The sequence below is a fragment of the Pelophylax lessonae genome (assembly GCF_965119305.1).
Source record: "Pelophylax lessonae genome assembly, chromosome: 7".
Taxonomy (NCBI): domain Eukaryota; kingdom Metazoa; phylum Chordata; class Amphibia; order Anura; family Ranidae; genus Pelophylax; species Pelophylax lessonae.
In genome coordinates, this window is record NC_138774.1 from 75,454,993 (window position 1) to 75,479,700 (window position 24,708).

Consider the following 24,708-nt stretch of genomic DNA (forward strand, 5'->3'; position numbering starts at 1 on the left):
GAGGTCACATCCAGTTAGGGCTGGGGGGGTCACATCCACTCAGGGCTGGGGGTCGCATCCACTCAGGGCTGGGGGTCGCATCCACTCAGGGCTGGGGGTCGCATCCACTCAGGGCTGGGGGTCGCATCCACTCAGGGCTGGGGGTCGCATCCACTCAGGGCTGGGGGTCACATACACTCAGGGCTGGGGTCACATACACTCAGGGCTGTGGTCGCATACACTCAGGGCTGAGGTCACATCCAGTTAGGGCTGGGGGGGTCACATACACTCAGGGCCGGGCACGCATACACTCAGGCCGGGGAAGTGTACTGGTAGACAATACCCACAAATGGTGCAATATCTAAAAATAATAATAAATGGATAACGAAGATATATTCAAATCAAATAATACATGCGAAGAAATTTTATATATATATATATAAACCGATGTTGTGACAAAAGACCCACAACCGAAGATATGTGAGTGATTTCCAAATGAATGTGCCACTTGGTCTGTGACAACGTGAGTGAAAGAAAACATATAAATTAAAATAAAAAAGTGGATAAGTGAAATTCCACGAGTGGCCACTAGGTGGCGCAAATAGCTTGGTACAACCTGTATGTTGATGTATGGAGATGTTCCTTTTTGAGATGAACGAGCAGTCAGAGTAGTCAGCGGCGGGTGCCCTGAGTGCTCACATGAAAGGAAAAAACCCCATGGTGAATAAAAGTAACATACAGTGGTAAATAAGCGGCGTAGTAGACTCACTCGTACAGTAGATCAGGGTCAGAATAGTCGTGTTTGCCGGGAGGCTTCCGCGTTCCACGGCCGACAACCGGAAGTGACGTTTGACGTCGGAGACTCCGCCCTACGCGTTTCGTCACAATGACGTCAACTGGAGCGGCGTCAACATAGCGTACTCCCGGAATATTTATAGCCGCCCGTATCCAGGTAACGGAGGGGACGGAACAAAACACCGCCATATTGCTACTCCCTCTCCGGAAGCCATATTACTCAGCCACTAGCTTCATTATGGATGTGCAGGGGAACGGCCATACTTCATCATATCTGATCTCATTAATTTGTCCGAGTGTGCTACGAGCCTTTAACTTACTAAAAACATAACTTTATTGTGATCATATAAAACATGCTAAAAAAGCCCGGATTATAAAAAGTGAAGAATAGATAAAAGAAGAGGGCCATATCTACGTATATATCATACAAAGAATAAAAAAATATATATAAGTGTGAAGAAAATTTGTGAGATATATATACAAATATAAAAAATAAAAATACAAAATATAAAATATAAGAGAGTGTGAATACAGAAATCCTCGAACTATACAAGACAGGTCTTATGCAGTCTATGTAAACACGCAAGGGGCAACAAAAGTGGGGATGGTTCAGTGCGGATAAAAACTATATATTTTTGTGATACCTGTGCCTAGGATTCAGGACATGGAACAGTATGTGCATATATATGTGTCAATATTACTAGGTGAGGAGGAGAAACAAAAGAGGGTGGTGCACACCAATGTGTCAGCGATCGATGATGCTGGATGAGAAGGTCAGGTGCCAAAAAAAGGGGACGAAAAGTCCACATGTATATCCAAAGGTGGATGCTGATGTAAAAGAAAATTGTAATAGATACATAAAAAAGAATACGTACAGTGCGGAGCAAGAAAAAAATTTTTTTAAAAAAATATATAAATTTATTTCGATGAAACTGATAAGCTAAAAGAAGTAAAAAATATATATAGTATAAAATCAAATATAAAAAGGTAATTCATATAACTGTATCAAGGAGGGCATGGGAGGAAAAACAGAAATGTATTTGAAAGAAATCAAAAAAATATATATATTCAAAAAAATATTCAAAAAATGCTATATTCAGAAGAATATGAGGATGGAGCACTAAATTATGTACTTTGGGTAGCAAAAAAAGGGGAGAGGAATTTCATAGATGCTGGATGAGAAGGGTGGTTCAAAAAATACCTGTGTGTAAAAAAATTCTTAAAACGGTATGTTTTACGGTTAAGGTAAACAAATGATAGAAAGCCGCAAATCATTAGTAAAACGTCTAATGGTAAAAAAGACTGGTTTTTAAGAGCTTTCTAAATAAGACTATATAAAAGGACTGGTTATATATAAAAGTAAAAAATATTTTTATAAAATATCTTTTTAAATGTTTAAAAAATATAAAAATTGTATAAAAAAGGGGAGGATAAAGGAGTTCATGTATCCGTAATAAAGCAGTTCAGGTCTATGTCAGTATTTAATCCTTCGGGCCGGAGAGATCTCATCAAGTAAATCCACTTGGTTTCATTGCGCGAAACCATTCTGCGTTTATTACTACCTCTCCAATCGTCTTTGATCTTGTCTATCCCATAAAAGATAAGGCCCGAGGGATCTTGACCATGTGCCTCTTTAAAGTGCCTGGAAAGGGTGTGTTTCTCAAACCCCTTTCTAATATTTTTGACATGTTCGCGTATCCTGACGTACAACTGTCGGGTAGTTCTTCCTATGTACTGTAAGTGACATGGGCACTCAATGACATATGTCACATAGGAGCTGGTGCACGTGATGGTATCTTTTATCCTGAACAACTCTCCTGTGGTGCTAGAAGTAAAGTTGGTGATCTTCCTCGGCTGTTTTTTATTCGTTTTACACGGTAGGCATTTCCTGCATCTAAAAAAGCCATTAAGGCTAGTCGGAAGAGTGATCCGTTTTGGAGGGTTAATCACATTTTTCACCAGTTTGTCTCTTAGAGTTGGGGCCCTTCTGTATATAAAGGTAGGTTTCTTTGGTAGAATTTTCTTAAGTGTCTTGTCTGCTGCAAGGATGGGCCAATGTTTCTTAATTATTCTTTCCACCTCTTTATGCTGTCTGTTAAAACCGGTGATGAAGGCAAATTCATAGTCGTTCTTCTTTTCTTTTTTATCTTTATCCCTAATGAGTTCCTCCCTATTCATATCTCTCACTATTTCCTTAAGGTTTCTCATTTCCTTCTTGTTATATCCCTTCTCAATAAATCTCTCTATAAGGAGATCTGCTTGTATGTCGTAATCCCGGGCATTACTACAGTTCCTGCGTATACGTAACAACTGTCCTTTGGGGATATTCCCCAGCCATTTAGGATGGTGGCAGCTCCTCTTTGGTATGTAGCCGTTCTTATCGGTCTTTTTAAAAAATGTTTTACTGAAAATACTTCCATCCTGTTTAAACAGCTCTAGGTCCAGATAGGATATTGTTTGTTTGTCCCAGTTACCTGTGAATGATAATCCATATCTGTTTCCACTAATTTCGTCAAAGAAAGTCTGTAAACTTTCAACATCCCCTCGCCAAATCAGGATAATATCATCTATATATCTCTTATAGTAATGCAAATTGGGTCTTTCTACACTAAAAATCTGTTCCTCCTCCCATTTCTGCATAAAAATATTTGCAACACTAGGTGCATATTTGGCTCCCATCGCGACGCCCTTGGTTTGTTCGTAATACTTCCCCTTATACCAAAAATAATTGGAATTCATGGCCATTTGCAGGCCCTCAAGAATAAAGTGCATCTGTGCTTGTCTGAGGTCAGTGTATTTGTGCAGCGCCCATTCAACACTGTCTAACCCATCACTCTGTATGATGTTAGTATATAGGGAATTTACATCAATAGTTACCATCCTCATATTCTTCTGAATATAGCATTTTTTGAATATTTTTTTGAATATATATATTTTTTTGATTTCTTTCAAATACATTTCTGTTTTTTCCTCCCATGCCCTCCTTGATACAGTTATATGAATTACCTTTTTATATTTGATTTTATACTATATATATTTTTTACTTCTTTTAGCTTATCAGTTTCATCGAAATAAATTTATATATTTTTTTAAAAAAATTTTTTTCTTGCTCCGCACTGTACGTATTCTTTTTTATGTATCTATTACAATTTTCTTTTACATCAGCATCCACCTTTGGATATACATGTGGACTTTTCGTCCCCTTTTTTTGGCACCTGACCTTCTCATCCAGCATCATCGATCGCTGACACATTGGTGTGCACCACCCTCTTTTGTTTCTCCTCCTCACCTAGTAATATTGACACATATATATGCACATACTGTTCCATGTCCTGAATCCTAGGCACAGGTATCACAAAAATATATAGTTTTTATCCGCACTGAACCATCCCCACTTTTGTTGCCCCTTGCGTGTTTACATAGACTGCATAAGACCTGTCTTGTATAGTTCGAGGATTTCTGTATTCACACTCTCTTATATTTTATATTTTGTATTTTTATTTTTTATATTTGTATATATATCTCACAAATTTTCTTCACACTTATATATATTTTTTTATTCTTTGTATGATATATACGTAGATATGGCCCTCTTCTTTTATCTATTCTTCACTTTTTATAATCCGGGCTTTTTTAGCATGTTTTATATGATCACAATAAAGTTATGTTTTTAGTAAGTTAAAGGCTCGTAGCACACTCGGACAAATTAATGAGATCAGATATGATGAAGTATGGCCGTTCCCCTGCACATCCATAATGAAGCTAGTGGCTGAGTAATATGGCTTCCGGAGAGGGAGTAGCAACATGGCGGTGTTTTGTTCCGTCCCCTCCGTTACCTGGATACGGGCGGCTATAAATATTCCGGGAGTACGCTATGTTGACGCCGCTCCAGTTGACGTCATTGTGACGAAACGCGTAGGGCGGAGTCTCCGACGTCAAACGTCACTTCCGGTTGTCGGCCGTGGAACGCGGAAGCCTCCCGGCAAACACGACTATTCTGACCCTGATCTACTGTACGAGTGAGTCTACTACGCCGCTTATTTACCACTGTATGTTACTTTTATTCACCATGGGGTTTTTTCCTTTCATGTGAGCACTCAGGGCACCCGCCGCTGACTACTCTGACTGCTCGTTCATCTCAAAAAGGAACATCTCCATACATCAACATACAGGTTGTACCAAGCTATTTGCGCCACCTAGTGGCCACTCGTGGAATTTCACTTATCCACTTTTTTATTTTAATTTATATGTTTTCTTTCACTCACGTTGTCACAGACCAAGTGGCACATTCATTTGGAAATCACTCACATATCTTCGGTTGTGGGTCTTTTGTCACAACATCGGTTTATATATATATATATAAAATTTCTTCGCATGTATTATTTGATTTGAATATATCTTCGTTATCCATTTATTATTATTTTTAGATATTGCACCATTTGTGGGTATTGTCTACCAGTACACTTCCCCTTACACTTCACAAGGGGCATTCTTTATATTTATTTTTATTTCAGAGGTAGCGCCACCACCAATCTTCACACTTCTTCTATAACACTTGCACCTTAACCCCAAGGTCTGATTGGGGCAGCTTACACCTCTATCTAATATATTTCTCTCCCAAACATCTAGTCCGTAGCGCTGGTCATATTTCTTTATTACTCAGGCCGGGGGTCGCATACACTCAGGGCAGGGGTCGCATACACTCAGGGCTGGGATCGCATACACTCAGGGCTGGGGGTCACATACACTCAGGGCGGGGGTCACATACACTCAGGGCTGGGGGTCACATACACTCAGGGCGGGGGTCACATACACTCAGGGCTGGGGTCACATACACTCAGGGCTGAGGTCACATCCAGTTAGGGCTGGGGGGGTCACATACACTCAGGGCGGAGGTCGCATACACTCAGGGCTGGGGTCGCATACACTCAGGGCTGGGATCGCATACACTCAGGGCTGGGGGTCACATACACTCAGGGCGGGGGTCACATACACTCAGGGCGGGGGTCACATACACTCAGGGCGGGGGTCACATACACTCAGGGCTGGAGTCACATACACTCAGGGCTGAGGTCACATCCAGTTAGGGCTGGGGGGGTCACATACACTCAGGGCCGGGGTCGCATACACTCAGGCCGGGGGTCGCATACACTCAGGGCTGTGGTCGCATACACTCAGGGCTGTGGTCGCATACACTCAGGGCTGTGGTCGCATACACTCAGGGCTGTGGTCGCATACACTCAGGGCTGGGGTCACATCCAGTTAGGGCTGGGGTCGCATACACTCAGGGCTGGGGTCGCATACACTCAGGGCTGGGGTCGCATACACTCAGGGCTGGGGTCGCATACACTCAGGGCTGGGGTCGCATACACTCAGGGCTGTGGTCGCATACACTCAGGGCTGTGGTCGCATACACTCAGGGCTGGGGTCGCATACACTCAGGGCTGGGGTCACATCCAGTTAGGGCTGGGGTCACATACACTCAGGGCTGTGGTCGCATACACTCAGGGCTGTGGTCACATACACTCAGGGCGGGGGTCACATACACTCAGGGCTGTGGTCGCATACACTCAGGGCTGGGGGTTGCATACACTCAGAGCTGGGGGTCGCATACACTCAGGGCTGGGGGTCACATACACTCAGGGCTGGGATCACACCCCCGCACTCACTGTGTGCTGTGTTCACATGGTCCTAGCAGGCTGTTCAGCCTCACAGAAACCACATGGTGCAAAAGCGCTGCATTTTCTGATGTCTGGGGGTGCGGTAAGAATTAATGGCGGGTGGGCGTGTCTGTATAAGAGCGATGTGTTTTTGCTGCGGGTGCAGTACAGCCTGCGATTTACACCCTGTTTTCCCCCCACACCAGTGTGAACCCAGCCTAATACACCATGATGTCTGCACTCCACTATTTATAACCTTTGCTTGTATTTTTCAGTGGATGCTGAAATCGTTTCTATCGATTCCTTCAGCAAGTCTCCTCCCAAGCGCGGTCTGGTAGTGGGGATCACTTTCATTAAGGTGCGAATGCCATGAGGGGGGGCAGACCCCCAGTTTTTTAGCTGCCTTTTCACTCTGTTCCCCTAAAGCACGAATGTACAACTCTACTTATAACTCCCTTCTTACACCTACAGCACCATACAATACAGGACATCTAAAGACAAGACTAGATTAACATTAGAGGATGTTGAGCAGATCTGTCAGTTTTTGATTTGCTTTTTTGTGTCCCATTGTGGAAGTGAGATGAAATCTCTCAAAAGTAAGGGAAATACTTATTTTTGATCAGAGGTCTCCGGATTATGGCCCAAGGGCCACAGCCATGTAGTTAGGGACTTAAGTGGGGACTCTGATGTAAGCGGGTACTCTGATGGGAACACCGGTGTAAGGGGCTACTCTGATGGTGACACTGGTGTAAGGCGCACTCTGGTGGGGACACCGGTATAAGGGGGTACTCTGATGGGGACACCAGTATAAGGGGGTACTCTGGTGGGGACACAGGTGTAAGGCGTACTCTGGTGGGGACACCGGTGTAAGGCGTACTCTGGTGGGGACACCGGTGTAAGGCGTACTCTGGTGGGGACACCGGTGTAAGGCGTACTCTGGTGGGGACACCGGTGTAAGGCGTACTCTGGTGGGGATACCGGTGTAAGGCGTACTCTGGTGGGGACACAGGTGTAAGGGGGTACTCTGATGGGGACACCGGTGTATGGGGTACTCTGATGGGGACACCGGTGTAAGGCGTACTCTGGTGGGGACACCGGTGTAAGGCGTACTCTGGTGGGGACACCGGTGTAAGGCGTACTCTGGTGGGGACACAGGTGTAAGGGGGTACTCTGATGGGGACACCGGTGTATGGGGTACTCTGATGGGGACACCGGTGTATGGGGTACTCTGATGGGGACACCGGTGTAAGGCGTACTCTGGTGGGGACACCGGTGTAAGGCGTACTCTGGTGGGGACACCGGTGTAAGGCGTACTCTGGTGGGGACACCGGTGTAAGGCGTACTCTGGTGGGGACACCGGTGTAAGGCGTACTCTGGTGGGGACACCGGTGTAAGGCATACTCTGGTGGGGACACAGGTGTAAGGGGGTACTCTGATGGGGACACCAGTGTAAAGGGGTACTCTGATGGGGACACCGGTGTATGGGGTACTCTGATGGGGACACCGGTGTATGGGGTACTCTGATGGGGATACCGGTGTATGGGGTACTCTGATGGGGACACCGGTGTAAGGGGACACTCTGGTGGGGACACTGGTGTAAGGGGGCACTTAAGGGGACTCACAGGGTGCACAGTTTGATAGGTGGCACCCCTAGTCAAACTTGCCCATTGAGCTCAGTGGTGCCACGTTGCAAGTACAACCACTTGCAATGCATGTGTGCGGCATTACAGGGTTAAATTGGACTTTGAGGAGGCAATATAATGCCTCCTTGCTCCCTGCCAAAGGCCCTCTGAAAAGTGATCTGAACGCAGATAATTCTTCAGAGGGCATTGAAATTGTGAAAGCCCTTAAAAACAGTGTTTTACCCTTGTCTACTTTTTAAAGATGTATACAGTGTGTGTGTATGTATATGTGTGTGTATTATATATATATATAGCATATCTGTCTGTAACTGGTTGCACATTGATTATTTTTAGGATTCAGGAGATAAGGCCAGTCCTTTTCTGAATATTTACTGTGACTATGAGCCTGGATCTGAATATAATCTGGATTCCATTGCACGTAAGATTCACATATGCACAAATGTTTTGTATACCATGTTATGTAGAAAAACCTCTTATTTCTATCACTGCAACTGGAGAAGACCACTTAAATTGGTTGTAACCCTATACTACCATTCACTGCCAGCCCCTCTATTTTTTGCAGCCATAACACAGTGTAAGTTTTTGTTGAAAATAAAGCCTCTAAATACCCTTTCCCAGATATCTCCAGGCCGGTCACATGACTTCCGGCCGCTCTCCTACTCTGATCTACGGGCTACAGTGGGAGGGGCCGAGATCTCCCTCTGACGTCAGCCTGGAGGTCACATGAAAATGAAATGAACACCATTAAGAGATGCTTTGTATTTTCTGAATTAATGCAAAGTATTCTCTGAATGGATGAGGCGGAGAGGCAGGGTGCTGATGTCACACTCTCCACCTCATCCAATCAGAGAAAGCTTTGTATTCATTTAGAAGATACAAAGCATTCTCTTAAAGGCGCGTGTGCTGAGCAGTCAATCGTCTGTGTCACACTTGGCCTGGGACCTGGAAGCCAGTGGAGATCACTGGAGTAGCGGTGTCTGCATCAGTTATTTCCATCTTCCGGGACATCAACCAGGTATGGTATATACTGTACATGGTTACATTCGTCCAAGCTGCACGCTTTAGAAGATATCTATACCTTGAATTCATCTTTAACCACTTGGCGACTGCCCTATAGTAGTTTTATCGCTACAGGGCCGCCATGCTGTGCAGGATCACGTATAAATACCTGATCCTGCGGCTTGCACCTGCTCTGATTCTACACAGCAGGTCCCGTAGACCCGATCTTCGTTGACACCCAATGTTCGTTTGGTACACAGGCAGAACGCAAGGCATTGATCCCGTGTTCCTGAAAAGCATTGACACAGATCTATGCCTTCCCATAGGAAAAGCACATCCCACACTACAGTAAAACGCATGCTAGGCACACAGTTAACCCTTTGATCACCCCTGATGTTAACCCCTTCCCAGCCAGTATCATTAGTACAGTGACAGTGCATATTTACAGAGAAGGGAATATGATTTGAGGTATGCACAGTGACAAACCTCCATCCATAATGCAACATACAAAAATGAGACAGTGGTCCTTTGGGACTTTGTGAAAGGTAAGTCACTGTACTACGTATCAATATTGTATAAAGTCACAGAATAATAGTTAATTATTAATTTATTAAATATTATAATCATATCATAAACATAATATACAGGTAAAATTTGGACATCCATAAATAGAGGGCTTGACATACAGTAAATACCATACATAAATATATTTCATATTACAATAATGAATAAATAAATATATATATATATATATCATATAGCCAGCCTCCAAATGGTATGTCTTCATATCTATGAGCTCTACGCGTTTCGAGAGCCACAATACCCATAGAGCTCATAGATATGAAGACATACCATTTGGAGGCTGACTATATGATATATATTTATTTTTTGATATATTTTTATATATAAATATTCATTATTGTAATATGAAATGTATTTATGTATGATAATTATTTACTGTATGTCAAGCCCTCTATTTATGGATGTCAAAATTTTACCTGCATATTATTATCTTTATCATGTAATATTTGATATTTATTATTCTGTGACTTTATACAATATTGATACTTATAGTGACTTACCTCACACAAAGTCCCAAAGGACCACTGTCTCGTTTTTGTATGACAGTGCATATTTGTCTGCCGCATTATCGAAGTCCCCCCTATAAGTCGCTGATCGCCGCCATTACTTGTAAAAAAAATTAAAATTCCATAAATATATCCCATAGTTTGTAGACGCTATAACTTTTGCGCAAACCGTTTAATATATGCTTATTGGGATTTTGTTTACCAAAAATATGTAGCCGAATACATATTGGTCTAAAATAATGAAGACATTCGATTTTTAAAATTTTTTTTGGGGGGGGGGGATGTTTTATAGCAGAAAGTAAAAAATATTGTATTTTTTTTTTTTTTCAAAATTTTTGGTAGTTTTTTGTTTATTTCGCAAAAAATAAAAACCGCAAAGATGATCAAATACCACCAAAAGAAAGCTCTATTTGTGGGAAATCTGTGTCGCAGAACCGCGCATTTGTCCGTTAAAATAACGTAGTGTTGTATCGCATAAAATTGCCTGGTCAGGAACAGGGGGTAAATCTTCTGGAACTGAAGTTAAGGCTTCATGGTACACGAGAACTGGTCTCCATAACAAATCCAATACAGTTACCTTCACTTACTGAAGTCATCTTTGAGTTGCTCATTGAGGTGCTTTCAGCTGTTTTTGTTTTTTTGGGTTGTTTTTGCTTTCACTTTGACTTCTTTGAGTTAGTAAATCAGCTCAGACACAAACCAAGTTGTACGTACATGGTAATGCACAGCGCAGGGTGTTGCAGTGCCAATCATTGTGTATAGCACTTCCATGCACTGTACAATGGAGTTCAATGCACATAACATGCATTGTGGTGCACTGCGTTGTTAAAAGAAAGGTTTGCATGTGTTTTATCCATTGCGGTGTGTTGGCAGCTCAATCATAATAAATGGGCTGTCCTAATGCAAACATATGTTAACAAATAACAGCACATCACAAGGGATTTCTTAGGTGTGAAGTGCCCTAAGAGTACTATAACTGCCAGCTGCCACCACTGGTGCCACAGATACTAACAATAAAACTCAATACAGCGATTAAAAAAAAATGCATGTTTATCATGGGATCTCATTGTATAAGTACCTGGGATCTATAGGTTCTAGGGTATACACAGAACATTGTATTGCAGTTCAGTCACCATTCATCAGATTTGATGTGCAATGGTTGAAACACTTTCTGCAGGATACACAGCATTGCATCTCACTTCTTCACCCTTTACTGTATGATCAATGTACAGTCCTTTCATATATTTTCCATAGCAAATTTCTTCCCATCACCTCTGTGGTTTGGTAGGAAGTTTTCTATGAGCAAAACAAATGTCCTTAGGAACACTTTTTATAAGAAGTTGGACTCTTATTTGTTGCTCAGTTGACTTCTTTTTTTTTTTTTTTCTCAGAAAGTTGCTTGAATCTAGAACTGAAATTTACCCCTTTCCAGTTATGTCATGCTGAGTGAGTATTGAAATAACTTGTACGCTATTGTTCTACTTGTATTAAAGCACAGGTGTAAGTGAGGACACCTCACTTAATAAACACAGCAAAATACCTAATCCCAAAACGATGGCAGCTATCAGAAAGCCCAACATTAACCTCCCTGGCGGTATTCCCGAGTGTGGCTCTGGGTTAATTTTCAGTACCAAAAGAGGTAACCCCGAGCCACACTCGGGATTACCCTGCAATGGTACTCACCTTCCCTGCGATTCCCCCGCCGTCCTCCCCGGAGTCCTCACTGTCTCTCCCCGCTCTGTGCACGGCCAATTGCCGGCACTTGCCTTCCGGTTCCTCCCTGCGAGCGTTGCGACGCAGGGTGTTGGAACCGGTGGGAAATTCAAAAGTGTAAATACACAAATGACATGATACAAAGTTGTGATCCTAACGGATTACACTGTATCATGCCATTTCAGCACAGGATTGCACCTGGTGACTTTTCCAGTGTCCTGCCTGTGCTTTTCCAGTTCTTTGTGCCTTGAAAATTTTGACCGACCATGGCGTCCAAAAAGCGTTTTTTTTTTTTTTTGCGCAAAATTGCTTTTAGACGAACTGAAAAACAGCAAAAAGGAGTTACTTGAAGAACTGAGCGATAGCGATTTGTGGGAAAATTCATCATCAGGAACGGAAAGTGACGACAGCGATGATTCTGATGTCTCTTTCTGGCACATAGCTTGTGGAATTTGGGAAGTATATCAAATGATTCTTCAGAATTTCCAACGGAGCGATGTGCCAGAAAGAGACATCAGAATTGTCGCTGTCGTCACATTCCGTACCTGATGACGAATTTTCCCACGAATCACTATCACTCAGTTCTTCAAGTAACTCCGTTTCATTGTCGCTGTTTTCCAGTTCGTCTTAAAGCAATTTTGCGCAAAAAAAAAAACGATTTTTGGACGCCATGGTCATTCTCAATTTTCCAGGCACAAAGAACTGAAAAAGCACGGGCAGGGCACTGGAAAAGTTACCAGGTGAAATCCTGTGCTGAAATGGCATGATACAGTGTAATCCATTAGGATCACAGCTTTGTATCATGTCATTTGGAGTATTTACATTTTTGAAATTACCGCCGGTGACACCCCCCCCACCCCCCTGCGTTGCAAAGCTCGTAGGGAAGGGAACCGGAAGACATGTGACGGCATCGCCGAGAACACAGCAGGAGGACAGCGGGGGAGGACGTTGTTTTAAAATTTAAAACAACAGATTTCCATGCAAAATAATGTACGACTTTAAGCACAGAAATCTGGACATACCGGTAATCAGACCGCCAGGGAGGTTAAGAGACTGGGTCAGAAAGATAGAAAATATTGATAACATGGAAGGATTGTATTACTTGGGAGAAAATAAAATTGAAATATTTATTAACATCTGGAGAGGGTGGAGAGAGTTTAAGGGTGCAAAGAGATACTTTGAATTAATGGGTGCCTGAAACAAGGATAGGTGGAGGAAAAGGATTGTAAGGGAGGTCTTGCAAGGTTAAAGAAGAGATGGGATCAAGGGGAATGGGGGAGGTGGGAGGAAAAGGGAAACATTTATATGTAAGAGTGTTCTTTTTTTATGAATGTATGTATTCGGTATAATGTGAAAATAAATAAAAATAAAGCACAGGTGTAATAATTTTGCAGCCGAATCGCAAAAGTGGAGTTGTTATCTTTTATTTGAAAAACTAGAGTGTATCTAACCCGTAAAACCAAAATGTAATATATTTTTGCTTACCAATCATTAGATGAGATGGCTGTTTTTTAGAGAAGTATGGCTAAAGCTGTGTGGGATGCAGGAGTGGAGTGCACTTACATATGACCCAGAATCAGCCGACAGAGGGCTAAAGTCTCCTGCCAGCTGATGTTACAGACCCGCTCCAGACTCTGAGCAATCCCAAAAATATTGTTGTGTACCACCCAGATGTCTTATGTGCAGCTGGCTCAGCCTCTCCGCATGCTGAACCAGCCACTCCTGCTCCCTCTCCCTTCTGGTGCTCCAGTGAGTGCTGGAGGAGCAGAGATTTTTACCAGTTTATCCAGTAAAAGCAGGTGGTTGAACCTCGGTTTTAAAGTGGTTGTAAAGCATTAAGGTTTGTCACCTTAATGCATTCTATGCATTAAGGTGAAAAACCTTCTGTGCTGTAGCTCCCCCCCCCCCCCAGACCCCCCCTTTTTTCTTGCCTGATCTAATCCGATCCAGCGATGTGCACGAGCACAGCAGTTCCAGCTGCTGTCACTCTCCTCATTGGACAGATTGATAGCAGCAGGAGCCATTGGCTCCCACTGCTGTCAATCAAAAGCTGTGACACAGGAGCAGGGGCAGCTGTTGTCTGTGCCAATTGACGCAGCAGCAGGACTTGGGAGCGAGCCTGCATGGGTGCTCCCTTGGAAAGCCGCTTCTCGTGTATCACCTTCTCACTGCCTAAAACCCTTTTAAAAAGCGTTCCACCGCAAATTGTTTTTCAAGAGATCCTGCGATATAGTTGTCTGTGTCAATGGACGCAGCAGGGGGACTTGAAAGCGAGCCCGCACAGATACCCTCATGGATGAGGTGCCTGAAGGGCTGGCGGGGGACCCCAGAAGAAGAGGATCAGGGCTGCTCTATAGCCATGTTTTTTTATTTAAAAAAAAAAAAAAAATCAAAGGTTTAGTATCACATTAATGCCTCCAACCCCCCTTTCCTCCCTACCTAAATGGAGTACTGCAGTTGTTTGGGGCTGTACCCATGCTGTAGCCATAATGCTTTTCTTCGCAGCCACAGAAAGTTATATGGCACCTTCTCCTATATCACCTTCTAACTGCCTAAAACCCTTTTAAAAGCGTTGCACCGCAAATTGTTTTCCCAGAGAGCCAGCGGTATAGTTATATATACAAACGCCTAAAGAAAGTTAAAATACAGCCTTATTGGCAGGATCAACAGACTATAAAACATTGTAACAGGGGGACTTGGGGAAAAAAAAAAAGCTGCTGTGTTCACACCAGTTCACACCTAAAGCAGTACGGGAAACCTGCGTTCGGTGCGCATTTCCAGCACCACATTCAAAACGCACTTCAATGGCGATCCTTATTCAATTGAATGGGCTGAAATCACACTCCACCCAAATTGCATGTGAATTGAACAGGAATGTACAGAGCATTCCTGTGCGATTCATCGTGTGAACCAGCCCTTAATGTTATTGACAGACTGCATTATATATGCTATTTTTGATTCTGCATATAGTTTCAGTTAAACTCGATTGTTTTTTATAGAAAACTGTTCCACTTTTGCTTTAGTTGTTATAATTACTGTACAGTGTAGTCTATTTTATTTAATGTTTGTTATTATTCCTATTATTCGGATTCTGCCAGAATAAAGCTATGAAAGATGGCATAACTGACATTTTGAAGGTGTAAGCTGTGGGCTGTGTGTATTAGGTGTACTGGCACCTTAAGTATGCATGCTTGTTCCAAGTCAGCCATAGTTTCAAGTCAAAGAATAACAATGACAGCCTTGGAACAGTTTGGCAATTGCAGCTCCCATCTAGTTATATATAAGTACCTTTTTAAAATCTGTTCTATCATTCTGATAGGGTTCAGGATAGAGATCAGCAGGAGACTGTGTTTTTACTGGGAGGCAATGATCAGTACATCCATCTTTACAAAGAGGTAAGACAATTTTCAGCTGATCTGTCACATACAGATGGGTATACATTAAAATAATGCTGTTGCTTTTTGCTTTTAGCATCTTAGACCAAGAGATAGAAGTGACATCCTAACCACAGTTCACTGTAATAATGTAGAAAAAAAAATGCATATACATACCGTCAGCGGGCTAATAAAACAAACAAACTGATTGCTCCATCCACACAAGCGAGGTGGATGGAGGAATCCTCCCCTGAAATTGTATTCTGACAGCGGGAATCCTCCACTGTTAGTACACTGATCAGCGCTGCAGCCGCTAATTAAATAAAAAATTTCCAATATTCTGTTCAACACAAGTCAATTGTTCGATTGACTTCTGTCAAGCAGTAATGGCCACAGATGGCTCAAAATATGGCTGGTAGCTGCTGAACCTTTAAAGCTGTTTGCAAACACATTCAGGTTGTTATTGTACCATGTTATACAGATTCTTCTTAAATGTTCCTCCGTTGGACAAAGGTTTTCTTTATCACTGTCACAGCCTATGCTTTTTTCTTTTTCTACTGTTTGTATCTTTGGTAATAATGAGAAAAAAAGACAATAAAACTCTGTTATTATTTAAAAAAAAAAAAAAAAAAAAAGGATTGCACCAACATTCAGGTTTCTGAACTTAATTGCCATTACCAGTTCATCTGCTTTGTAGTACAGGCAAGAATATTTTAATGGATTAACTCAAGAGCGGATTAAAGCAGCACATTATTTACCAAGTCATCTATTCTCCATTATTATAAATCTTAATTTGACAGGGTTTATAGCGTCAGCAATTTGCAGAGCATTTTACACGGTAAAGGGGGACAGTACAGTGTACAATACAATTCAAGACCAGAGGGTTAGAAAAGCTTTGTTTGTGAGAGCTTACAATCTAAAAGACAGGGGCATGTGCTACAACAGGTAATAACTGTGGGGGGATTAGTTAATGGGGAAAGTAAAAGTTGTCAGATAAAGGTGGGATAGGCTTCACTATAGAGATGAGATTTCAGAGATTGTTTTAAGGCAGACAGAATAGAAGATGGTCAGATGGATTGGGGTAAGATGTTCCAGATGATGGGAAAGGTTCTGGGAAGTTCAGGAGGCAAGCATGGAATAAGGTGACTAGGGAGCTAGAAGGTCTTGGGAGGATGGTTTAGGTGATCCTTTTGAGATGAAGTTGCTGATGTAGCTCGGGTCAAAGGCTCCATTCACTTTGATGTGACTAAACGCTCTCTGGCACTTAAGTCGCAAAAAAATAGCATCCAGATAGTGCCAAAACCTTTTCAAAGTCAATGTGACTTTATGTTGCATAGATTGGAACGGGTGCCCATAGAAATAAATGGACTGCATGACAAGTTGCATTAGTGTGAACGGAGCCTAAGGCTTTGTATGTTGTTAGTAATGTGAATTTCCTTTGTTATTAATATGTTGTAATCTTTTAATTTCAAAACAGAATGAAAGCCTTCATCAGTTTGAAGAACAACCAGTTGAAAACCTTTTTCCAGAGCTGAGAGATCTCCCCAGCAAGTAAGATGCAATTCTTCTGATACATGTACCATCTACTATCACAAAATCAAGCGTCATCAGGATGTAGCCACACTTGTTCTTACAGTCTCCCCCTTAGTTGCCAGGTCCGCACGTTGTACCTTGGAAGATATCTGCTGATTGCTCGGGTCTCCCCGGTGGGACGGGAGACCTGGGCAGAGCCACGGGAGGGGGGGGCATCCCCTCCCGCTCACTGGGATAACGGCCAAACGGCTGCTGAGCCGCATCGGTTGTTATCTCCTAAAAGCCGACCACGGGATCTAAAAAAACGGTACCAGATAATGCATGCAGCTGCAGGCATCATCCCGGTACAACCACTTCTTCAAGCTGGCGTACAGGTATGTCAGTTTGCGGGAAGTGGTTAAAGAAAGCACTGCTGTGCTGCAAAAGGATTTGTAATTCTGTTTAGCTTGCCTCCTGCCACATTGGACATCATCTTCAGCTGTCACCTGACTTTTATATGATCAGTAAAGCTGGCCATAGTCTATTGGAATCTCGGCCAGTTCAGCAGGGGCTGACCGAGATTCAAACGGTGTATAGAGGCTGATTGTACCCATGTTGATTGATCATTCAACTTGGGTCCAACCAGCCTGTTTGATTTTCTGTGCAATAATTGCCGTCCCTGTGTTCCCCTTGCACCCTGCCGGGAAAAATCGCTCCATCTGTGGCTATCTAAATAAGTAGTGTGATAAGGCTAATTCCTTGTTGAAGCACATCGGTGATTAGGGCAGTTGCAAAATTAAAGGCTAAGTTCACCTTTGTAAAAAAAAAAATAATAAATGCACATCTTTTTACAGGTAAAAGTTTATTTTTCTACTTTGTATCCTGAATCCTGCACACTCTGAGTACTTTTTCTACTTGTACCTCTGATACGGGCAGGCAGTTACTGAGTTGCAAGAAGAATCAATAAACTGCAAAGGTACTCACCAACCCCATTGCAGTGCATTAAGAACTACAAGCCATCAGCCGCAGTGGTTGACAGTACTTGTAGTCTATTAATTTACAGAGTACTTGTATTGTGAAGTAATGATGCAGCCGTGTGGGCAGGGCCCCACACAGCTGCGCTGTTTGCAAATTGTTACAGCACATGTAAGAGGGAGCTTCTAATGCCCACTGTCACGGTGCGGGGAGCAATGGCAGTGGGAGATAAATGGATAGGAGCATATTACACCTTAAACATGTTCCTTGAGGTGAACTTATCCTTTAAAGCTGAACTCCAGCTAGCAGGAATAGAATATTATTAGCAAGGTACTTGCCTTCCTTGTTCTTTTCCCCCAAACAGGTGCCTTATCCCTCCTGTTTGAGTTTTCCAGGTCCTGCAACCAGATGCTGCTCTTTTTCTCCTTTTGGAGAGATGGTTCCTTGTTGCATTTCCTGTTTTTTTGTAACTTACTGAAGGCGAAGCGTAAGATAATTACATCATGCTTACATCTGTGAGTGTGTACGATCTTTACAGCACCTGGTTGCAACCTGCCTATTACCATTGATTGGCACCTATGCTCTCCTGTAGCACTGAGTTCTGTCCACATACATGCCAACCTTGTTGTGCATTCCCATTGAGTCACAGGAAATGTGGTCCCTATCCCCCCCCCCCCCCCGGGCCTGTTTAGATCCTTCCCCGAGCACCTGGGGGCAGCGCATTTTCCCGAGGGAGCCAATGGCATCACAGGATATAATTCAAGAATTAAACGAAAAGTAAGACATTCATTTTAAAAAATATGCAGCGTTTTTATTCAGCTAGGGGAGAGGGAACCTAGGAATCCAAAGTGGACAGAATACCGGACTTCTGCTTTAAAACTCTCTCCTGCCTGGCTATGAAAGGTGGCCTTTGTAAATCACAGGACCTATACATGTTTGAAGAAGTCCTTTTGTATACTTATGTGTATTTTAACTGTGTATTTCTTTTTTTGCTCAGAGTGATGATTTTTAATTGTGGGGTACTGCTTTGCTTTATTAACCCCTGAAACTTACCACAGCGTTTTTCATTGTACAGTGTTACATGGTTGAGTGTTCATAACATCCCAGATACCCAAAGACGCATTACGGCATACGGATGTCAAAGTGGATATTTTTGCATCTCACATGTTGATCAAGGAAAGCGAGGTGAGAGGAACTCAAACCTTTCCTGTAAAAAAAAAAATAGTCTGTTGTTTTTTATTTTACTGTTCTTGGCAAACACTACCTTATTGAAAAGGTCTAACTACTTCTTGCCCATAGAATGTCATTGGGTTGAAGTATATTTACCGAGATGATGCCTGCACCTATAGGCATCATCCTGGTTTTGAATTATTAAGCCAGCTAATCAGTTTTTAGCAGAAGTAATTTGAGTGGCTAAATAGCCACTCGATCACTTCTGTGGGTGGCAGAAGGGGGTCCCACATCGTTCCGCTCTCTCTGTGACCCCAGGAGTGACGCGTCCGGTTCCGCCTCTTTTTTTACCTCGCTGTTGGCCATCCCTTGTGATGGCAATAAAGTTTCATCCAAAAAAAATGTTAAAAAAAAAAGTTTAGTATAAAATGAATAATAATAAAAACAATTCAAGCACCCCTTTATTTTTTTTTCTTTAAAGTGTATTTTTTCCCAAAAAATTGTGTTTGAAAAATCGCTGCGTAATTACCGTGTGACAAAATATATATATATATATATATATATATATATATATATATATATATATATATATATATATATAGTGCCTTGCGAAAGTATTTGGCCCCCTTGAACTTTGCAACCTTTTGCCACATTTCAGGCTTCAAACATAAAGATTGTTTGTGGTTTTTGGTGCCTCAAGTCAAATATGGGATTTTATGGGCAGGAGTATAGGAGAATAAGCAGAGGTAATATAATATACAAATATACAAAGTTTATTGCGATTAGGCAATGTATATACAACAATTAAATGGTGACTTTAATGGGTAAAGTCCCATTGTGCAGTGAAGAGGAAGAAAATAAAGTGTGTTTTGCATGTGGCAATAAGTGACTTAAAAGTGGGTTGTATGTGGTCTTGCTCTGCTGTTCCTCATGTCAAAGACTGGGATGAGTGCAGAGAAGGTGCCGAATCCTCTTCACTGCACAATGGGACTTTACCCATTAAAGTCACCATTTAATTGTTGTATATACATTGCCTAATCGCAATAAACTTTGTATATTATATTACCTCTGCTTATTCTCCTATACTCCTGCCCATAAAATCCCATATTTGACTTGAGGCACCAAAAACCACAAACAATTTTGTCGGGATGGTGGCAGAAACGATTACAATCTTCCAATGTAAGATCCAAAAAACTTATCTCTTCAAACATAAAGATATAAAACTGTAATTTTTTGGGAAGAATCAACAACAAGTGGGACACAATCATGAAGTGGAATGAAATTTATTGGATATTTCAAACTTTGTTAACAAATAAAAAACTGAAAAATTAGGGCGTGCAAAATTATTCAGCCCCCTTAAGTTAATACTTTGTAGCGCCGCCTTTTGCTGCAATTACAGCTATAAGTCGCTTGGGGTATGTCTCTATCAGTTTTTGCACATCGAGAGACTGAAATTTTTGCCCATTCCTCCTTGCAAAACAGCTCAAGCTCAGTGAGGTTGGATGGAGAGCGTTTGTGAACAGCGGTTTTCAGTTCTTTCCACAGATTCTCGATTGGATTTAGATCTGGACTTTGACTTGGCCATTCTAACACCTGGATGTTTATTCGTGAACCATTCCATTGTAGATTTTGCTTTATGTTTTGGATCATTGTCTTGTTGGAAGACAAATCTCCGTCCCAGTCTCAGGTCTTTTGCAGACTCCATCAGGTTTTCTTCCAGAATGGTCCTGTATTTGGCTCCATCCATCTTCCCATCAATTTTAACCATCTTCCCTGTCCCTGCTGAAGAAAAGTAGGCCCAAACCATGATGCTGCCACCTCCATGTTTGACAGTGGGGATGGTGTGTTTAGGGTGACGAGCTGTGTTGCTTTTTACGCCAAACATAACGTTTTGCATTGTTGCCAAAAAGTTCGATTTTGGTTTCATCTGACCAGAGCACCTTCTTCCACATGTTTGGTGTGTCTCCCAGGTGGCTTGTGGCAAACTTTAAACAACACTTTTTATGGATATCTTTAAGAAATGGCTTTCTTCTTGCCACTCTTCCATTTCCAGATTTATGCAGTATACGACTGATTGTTGTCCTGTGGACAGAGTCTTCCACCTCAGCTGTAGATCTCTGCAGTTCATCCAGAGTGATCATGGGCCTCTTGGCTGCATCTCTGATCAGTCTTCTCCTTGTATGAGCTAAAGGTTTAGAGGGACGGCCAGGTCTTCGTAGATTTGCAGTGGTCTGATACTCCTTCCATTTCAATATTATCGCTTGCACAGTGCTCCTTGGGATTTTTAAAGCTTGGGAAATCTTTTTGTATCCAAATCCGGCTTTAAACTTCTCCACAACAGTATCTCGGACCTGCCTGGTGTGTTCCTTGTTCTTCATGATGCTCTCTGCGCTTTAAACGGACCTCTGAGACTATCACAGTGCAGGTGCATTTATACAGAGACTTGATTACACACAGGTGGATTCTATTTATCATCATTAGTCATTTAGATCAATATTGGATCATTCAGAGATCCTCACTGAACTTCTGGAGAGAGTTTGCTGCACTGAAAGTAAAGGGGCTGAATAATTTTGCACGCCCAATTTTTCAGTTTTTTATTTGTTAACAAAGTTTTAAATATCCAATAAATTTCGTTCCACTTCATGATTGTGTCCCACTTGTTGTTGATTCTTCACAAAAAAGTACAGTTTATATATTTTATGTTTGAAGCCTGAAATGTGGCAAAAGGTCGCAAAGTTCAAGGGGGCCGAATACTTTCGCAAGGCACTGTATATATGTAATGTTTGCATATAGTTACATACTAGCACATTATGTGAAACTTCCCTGAAACCAAAGCATTCCAGTGATGCGATGTCATAGCTGGAGGCCGCTTCCATCTTCCTGGGGGAGTATGTGATGCATACTAGCACATTATGGCTTTACCTTGCAAGTCTGAAAATTAAAAAAAAAAGTCAACCCAGCAGTTTACAACCACTTTAAAGGGTAACTCCACTTTCGTGAGGGAACAAAAAAATTAATTTTTGTTGAGATACTCCCAATAGGAACATGTCTAAAAGGATGCAGGTCCAGCAGCTTTTCTCATTAGAGCCCTGCAGCTGCCACAGCTGACAAATAATTAGAAAAACCTCTCCCATTAGTCCCACTCAGCACATAGCAACAAACAGTGATTTCTTCAGAATAACAAAAGGTAGGAATCTGCAACAAAGTTTGTTACAATCCTTGTAATGTACATAGATCACCCAGAAGGGAATGTTGTTTTCCCAATAAAAGTGGAGTTACTCTTTAACAAGTTCTCTACGGCAATTTCTTCCATTTATTTATATTTACTTATTATTATGATTATTATTCTTTTTTTTTTTTTTTTTTGCACACAAGATAAAGCTACATTTGTTGCTAAAAAATTACTAAAAACTCCCAGAACATTATATATTTTCTGAAAGAAGAGGCCCTGGAAAATAAAAAAGATGGTATTATGCAATCCCTAATTCTCCTTCTCATGTTTGCATCCTCTCTCCTAAAACTTTCTCTCCTTCACCCCTCTCCTCCGCCCCACAGCTTGGATATATCACCCTCACTCCTATCTTCACCTTTATACTGCACTCATCAACTCCTGCTGATTCTGAACCCACACACCAATAAAACCTACAGGACACTGAAATGTGTCCCCCCTCATAAATCATACTCCCATATCACCTCCCTCACCCTTCTGCTTCTCCTAACCTCTGGAGATATTTCCCCAAATTCTGGACCCCCATCATTTACCTTTGGCAGACATACCCGTCACCCCATATCCTCTGACACCAGCCGAAATCCACACAATCTGGTTTCTATTCCTCTTCTGCCTCGAGCCAACCTTCCCTTCTCCTGCGCCCTCTGGAATACCCGCTCTGTTTGCAACAAACTCACCTCTGTCCATGACCTATTTATCACAAACTCCTTCAACCTGCTTGCAATTACTGAGACCTGGCTTAAAGACTCTGACTCTCCTTCTCCTGCTGCCCTCTCCCATGGTGGCCTCCTGTGGACTCACTCTCCCAGGCCTAGTGGACGGAAAGGAGGTGGGGTTGGAATTCTGCTTTCCCCTCAAAGCACTTTTCAGGTTCTTCATCCACCCCCTTCTCTGTCTCTCTCCTCATTTGAAGCTCACTGTATTCGTCTATTTTCTCCAGTTTCGTTGAGAATTGCTGTGATCTATCGGCCTCCTGGACCGGTATCAGACTTCCTTGATGACTTCTCTGCCTGGCTACCCTACTTTCTCTCTTCCCACAATCATTCTTGGAGACTTCAACATCCCTGTTAATCTTAACACTCCTACTACTTCTAAACTTTTGAGCTTAACCTCCTCTTTTGACCTAAAACTATGGACACATGCTTCTACTCACTCTAATGGCAACAGCCTTGACCTCATGTTCTCCTACCTATGCACCCCTCACAAGCTCTCCAACATTCCATTCCCTCTCTCTGATCACCACCTCATTAGTTTCAGTCTCTCCTTGTCCTCCTCCTTACCTTCCAACTACCGAACAATTACCCGTAGAAACCTTCGCCATCTGAACCCTTCACTTCTTGTTTCTGCTACAGATGGTCTCTTCAACACAATCTCATCCCTCTCCTGCCCCAACATGGCCACTTCTGTCTACAACAGTTCACTGTCATCAACCCTGGATGCTTTGGCCCCCCTCACTACACACAGAATCAGGCCCCGACCGCTTCAACCCTGGCAGACAGACAATACCAGAAGCCTCAAAAAACGTAGTCGCGCTCTTTAGTGTCTGTGGCGTAAGACTAAGTCACAGCAAGATTTCAGCCAATATAAATCTGCCCTCCAAAAATACAGTTCCTGCCTCCACACTGACAAACAGACCTACTTTATCACTCTCATTAACACCCTTTCACACAGTCCCCGTCATCTCTTTTCGACCTTCAACGCTCTACTTCGTCCTCCATTGCCTCAACCCACTAACTTACTCACTGCCCAAGAGATTGCCAATCACTTCAAAAATAAGATTGATACAATTCGTGAAGAGATCTTTACACTAAAGATATCTCCCTCACCTTACACACCTTGTCTTCCTGCACAATCAATACTTCCCTTGTTTAACCCAACTACTGTAGAGGAAGTTACAAAAATTTTTTCTAATGCCCACCTAACTTCCTGCCCAATGGACCCTGTTCCTTCTCAAATACTACGGTCACCCTCTGACTCTATCCTACACTCTTTAACTCATATCTTCAACCTCTCCCTCTCCACTGGCATCTTCCCCAGCTCTCTAAAACATGCGCTAGTAACTCCCATACCAAAGAAAGCCTCACTAGACCCCTCCAATCTTAATAACTTAAGGCCCATCTCCTTACTCCCTTTTGCTTCCAAACTCCTTGAACGTTTAGTCTACAACCGCCTGAGCAAGCACCTCATTGAGAATAACCTCCTTGATCCCATTCAGTCTGTATTTCGCCGGCAACACTCCACAGAAACTTCTCTCCTAAAACTTACAAATGACTTACTAACAGCAAAAACCAATGGTCACTACTCGATACTCTTACTCTTGGACCTCTCTGCTGCCTTTGACACTGTTGACCACCCCCTCCTTCTCAAAAAACTCAGTTCGCTCGGTCTCCGTGACTGTGCTCTCCACTGGTTCGAATCTTACCTATCTCACCGCACCTTCAGTGTCACTTACAATTCCACTTACTCCCCTGCAACTCCTCTTACCATTGGGGTCCCCCAAGGTTCTGTCCTTGGATCGCTACTATTCTCAATCTATACCTCCTCCCTGGGTCAGCTAATAGCCTCCCATGG

General features: G+C 42.4%; 1 protein-coding gene across 2 annotated transcripts in view; it reads left to right on the forward strand.

Annotated features, from left to right (window-relative positions):
- Positions 1 to 24,708, forward strand: part of KPTN (kaptin, actin binding protein) — a 72,138-nt gene that overhangs the window by 2,613 nt on the left and 44,817 nt on the right. For both annotated transcript variants that reach the window (XM_082262916.1, XM_082262917.1), the window contains exons 2-7: positions 6,710 to 6,792; positions 8,411 to 8,495; positions 11,556 to 11,610; positions 15,197 to 15,272; positions 16,729 to 16,802; positions 18,814 to 18,923. In XM_082262916.1, the coding sequence (XP_082119042.1) occupies positions 6,710 to 6,792; positions 8,411 to 8,495; positions 11,556 to 11,610; positions 15,197 to 15,272; positions 16,729 to 16,802; positions 18,814 to 18,923 (483 nt within the window). The remainder of the gene's footprint in view (positions 1 to 6,709; positions 6,793 to 8,410; positions 8,496 to 11,555; positions 11,611 to 15,196; positions 15,273 to 16,728; positions 16,803 to 18,813; positions 18,924 to 24,708) is intronic.